Source organism: Enhydra lutris, unplaced genomic scaffold (genome assembly GCF_002288905.1).
Source record: "Enhydra lutris kenyoni isolate GAN:26980312 unplaced genomic scaffold, ASM228890v2 scaffoldscaffold52, whole genome shotgun sequence".
NCBI classification, from domain to species: Eukaryota; Metazoa; Chordata; class Mammalia; order Carnivora; family Mustelidae; genus Enhydra; species Enhydra lutris.
In genome coordinates this window covers 12,996,987-13,001,098 of record NW_019154136.1, presented here as the reverse complement: position 1 = coordinate 13,001,098, position 4,112 = coordinate 12,996,987, and the positions used below count along the sequence as shown (strand labels likewise).

At 67.6% G+C, this 4,112-nt stretch overlaps 1 protein-coding gene across 2 annotated transcripts in view; it reads left to right on the top strand.

The window, feature by feature from the left end:
* The window catches only part of LOC111157173 (A-kinase anchoring protein 17A), a 10,124-nt gene that overhangs the window by 548 nt on the left and 5,464 nt on the right, over positions 1–4,112 (top strand). The window contains exons 2-3 of one of the 2 annotated variants that reach the window (XM_022518451.1): positions 1,312–2,089; positions 2,552–2,700. In XM_022518451.1, the coding sequence (XP_022374159.1) occupies positions 1,328–2,089; positions 2,552–2,700 (911 nt within the window). In that variant the 5' untranslated portion in view covers positions 1,312–1,327. Of the gene's footprint in view, positions 1–947; positions 2,090–2,551; positions 2,701–4,112 lie in introns of those variants that run through there. The other variant, XM_022518450.1, reaches the window with a different exon arrangement.

Below are 4,112 nucleotides of genomic sequence, written 5' to 3'. Positions count from 1 at the left end.
GGGGCATGGAGTGTCCAAGGGTCAGGTTCTGTGGGGGGCTGGAGACCGCAGGGATCCTGGGGGTGGAAGCAGAGGCTTTTCCGGGCGGACGGATCTGGGGCTCCTGGGGGCACAGAGGGCCCTAGAGACCCCGGGCGGTCCTGGGGGCTGCTGCGGGTCATAAAGGGTAAACAGGTGGGGGACTGCGGTTGTCCCTGGGGCTGGGGGAAGCTGAGGGTGCCGGGGGGCTGTGGAGAGCCCTGACCAGTGGAGGCCAGTCTCTGGCCCCAGGGGCAGCTGGAGGGGCTGGAGGTCATCGGGCTGCAGGGTTGATGAAGGGGGCCTGGACTAGGGGTAGCTGTCACCATGGGGACCACGCTGGGAGGAGGTCTTGGGTCACAAGTAGGCCCAGAGTCCCTCAGTCCCTAGACTGGGCTGGGGGGATCTCCTGCCCTGCAGAAGCCCCTTGTCTGGATGCCCCCCACCCCCTAGACCCAGCCAGGTGTGTCTTCTGCCCTGTAGCAGCCTCCGGTCTGGGAGCCCCCTCACCCGCATACCCAGGCAGGTGCTCCTTCTGCCCTGCACCAGCCCCTGTGTGCGGAGCCGCCCCAGGCGGAGCCGCCGGCGGTGGGGGGGGGGGCGCTGCGGGGGGGGGGGGGGGGGGGGGGGGCGGCAGGGGGCGGGGGCGGCAGCCGCCTGTGTTGTTTGAGTTCCTGCTGGAGGTGGGCTTTCCGGAAGTGGCACTGGTTGGACCAGTAGGAGGGTGCTGCCTCGGAGGAGGACGGGGAGGGCAGGACGAGGGCAGGAGGAGGACAGGTGCGCTCGGGAGCCCGCAGGCTGCACGGGCCCTTCTCCGCTCGTCATTTACAGCAGACGCGGAGGGTCCATGAGCCACGGTCGAGCTGTTGAAGCGGACACTGTGGCTAGGAACTTCCCGTTTCCTTAGGGCCGCTGCCTGCGCAGACCGTCCCGGCGTCTGCAGCTGAGTTCCTTCCTGTCCGAGTCCTCCAGTCCGCGGCCTCCCGCGGAGCCCTGCACGGCTCACCGCCTCTCCCTCCGCAGGGGAGTGGGAGCTGCCGGCTGCGCTCCCTCCGCGGCCTTGGGAGGACTGCTGCCGCGCTGGGTGACCCAAGGCTCGTCCTGGGAGTTTTCTCCAGCTCGGGTTTCTTTTCTCTCTGATTCAGAACAAAACAAAACAGACCCACAGCCGCGCAGAACACGGGGTCGGGAGATGGTGGCGTCCGTGCGCTCGAGCCCCGCTCCTGGGCTGAGGCGGGCAGGCACCCCCGTCTCCCAGGCCCGCTGCCCTGACCGCGCGTGTTGGTGTTCCAGGCCCAAGGTCCCGGCTATGGCCGCGGCTACGATCGTGCACGACACGTCGGAGGCGGTGGAGCTGTGCGCCCCGTACGGCCTGTACCTGAAGCCCATCACGAAGATGACCATCAGCGTGGCGCTACCACAGCTGAAGCACCCGGGCAAGTCCATCTCCAACTGGGAGGTGATGGAGCGGCTGAAGGGCATGGTGCACAGCCACCAGTTCTCCACGCTGCGCATCTCCAAGAGCACCATGGACTTCATCCGCTTCGAGGGCGAGGTGGAGAACAAGAGCCTGGTCAAGTCCTTCCTGGCCTGCCTGGACGGCAAGACCATCAAGCTCAGCGGCTTCTCCGACATCCTTAAGGTGCGCGCCGCCGAGTTCAAGATCGACTTCCCCACGCGCCACGACTGGGACTCCTTCTTCCGCGACGCCAAGGACATGAACGAGACGCTGCCCGGGGAGCGGCCGGACACCATCCACCTCGAGGGCCTGCCCTGCAGGTGGTTCGCCCTCAAGGAGTCGGGCTCTGAGAAGCCCAGCGAGGAGGTGCTGGTCAAGGTGTTTGAGAAGTTCGGGGAGATCCGCAATGTGGACATCCCCATGCTGGACCCCTACCGGGAGGAGATGACCGGCCGCAACTTCCACACCTTCAGTTTCGGGGGACACTTGAACTTCGAGGCCTACGTGCAGTACCGCGAGTACGTGGGCTTCATCCAGGCCATGAGCGCCCTGCGCGGCATGAAGCTCATGTACAAGGGGGAGGACGGCAAGGCCGTGGCCTGCAACATCAAGGTGAGCCCAGCCCGGCGCCTGCCCTGGCCCAGGGCACCGTCTGCGGCAGGTCCCGCGGCGGGTTCGGGGGCCGCGAGCCAGTGTGCCGCCCTCGTTCGCGCAGCAGAGGCCCCGTGGCGGCCTGCCTGGTGGCGTCGGTCCATGGGGACGGTGGGGTCTTCCTTGCAGGAGGGGACACGTTCTCTTGGATAATGGGGACCTTCTTTCCAGACCGTCGGAGCAGGCAGTCGCTTCTATGTCGCCGCGTGGTCCCCCTGGGATTGTCCGGGGAGCTCCGTGTTGAGCTGCCAAGTGGCTGCGAGCGCTGACGCGTCCCAGGGGTCAGGGCCCCATGTCCCGGGTGCCCCCGCCATTGAGTGCGGGCTCTCTGGAACGTGGGCGTCCCGTGCCGTCGGGCAGCGCTGGCCGCGGGTCTGAAGCGAACTCGCAGGTCAGTGTGCTCTGTGCTGTTTGCTCCCGAAGGTCTCCTTCGACTCCACCAAGCACTTGAGCGACGCGTCCATTAAGAAGCGGCAGCTGGAGCGGCAGAAGCTGCAGGAGCTGGAGCAGCAGAGGGAGGAGCAGAAGCGCCGCGAGAAGGAGGCGGAGGAGCGGCAGCGCGCCGAGGAGAGGTCGGTGTGCGCGCGTCTCCGTGCGTGCGTCACCATGCCATCTGCGTGCGCGCGTCTCCGTGCGTGCGTCTCCGTGCCATCTGAGTGAGCGCGTCTCCGTGTGCGTCTGAGTGCGCGCGTCTGTGTGTGCGTCTCCGTGCCGTCTGAGTGCACGCGTCTCCGTGCGCGCGTCTCCGTGCGTGCGTCTCCGTGCCATCTGAGTGCGCGCGTCTGTGTGTGCGTCTCCGTGCCGTCTCCATGCGTCCGTCTCCGTGCCGTCTCAGTGCACGCGTCTCCGTGCGGTCGTCTCCGTGCGTGCGTCTCCGTGCCATCTGAGTCCGCGTGTCTCCGTGCGCGCGTGTCCGTGTGCGTCTGAGTGCGCGTCTCCGTGCGCGCGTTTCTGTGTGTGCGTCTCCGTGCCTGCGTCTCCGCGCCATCTGAGTCCGCGTGTCTCCGTGCGCGCGTGTCCGTCTGAGTGCGCGTCTCTGTGTGCGCGTTTCTGTGTGTGCGTCTCCGTGCTCGCTTCTCCGTGCACGTCCGGGACGTGTGTTCCATGCATGTGCCGCTGGAGGCTTGGGTCGCGCCATCCCTGCACAGCATCCCATGTTGGGGCCGCCGTGCACTCGGGGCGAAGCTCCGCTCGTGACGGGGACGGGACGCCTGGTGACCTCGGCCGCGTTCTAGGGGAAGCGATTTCCATGGCCAGGCTGTCGTCGCTGGGCTCTCCGGCCGCTCAGGCTTGGGGGACGCGCCCGATCACCGTCGCTGCCCGTCCACGTTCCTGTGCTGTGGAAGGACGCTCAGCCGTGGCGCCCCCTCGTTGTGGGGCAGTTCTCCACGTTCCGCCACCCCTGCTGGCCTTCGCGCGTCTGTTCTTAGGTTTTGGTGTGTTTTCCACCAGCGGTTTGCGTTCCGTCTGCTGCCGGGTATCCAGGCAGGACGCATCTGATGGGGCCGCGTTCCCCGTTAGCGGTCTTGGGGTTTGCGTGTGCGTGGAGGGCAGTCCGCCTTCCCCTGCGGCCGGGGGCGCCTTCACTCGGACCGGGATGCAGAGGCGACTCTGGACTGAGATTTCGCTCTCGAGTCCAGTTGTGGGGCCGTGGGTGCACACCATGTGCGTTACTCTTGCCCTGGCTCCGTGTCATTTGCCAGGGAGAGGCGCCTTGCTGGCCATGCAGGACGTGTGGGGTCACGTGTGGGGCGTGGCTAGGACTGGAGACTCAGCCCCAGAGTGCGGCCAACACCTGGGGCTCGTCGTGTAGACGATGCCCCCCGGGGGGGGGGGGGGGGGCTCCCCCGGGGGGCCCCCCCCCCCCCCCCCGTTCCTGTGTCCCTGGGCTCCTGGGGTGGAGCGAGAAAGGCCGAGGCGGGAGGCTCCCTCAGACCTCTGACGTGTCGCAAGCACGGCAGCCCAGGCCTTGTCTCCCCCCCCC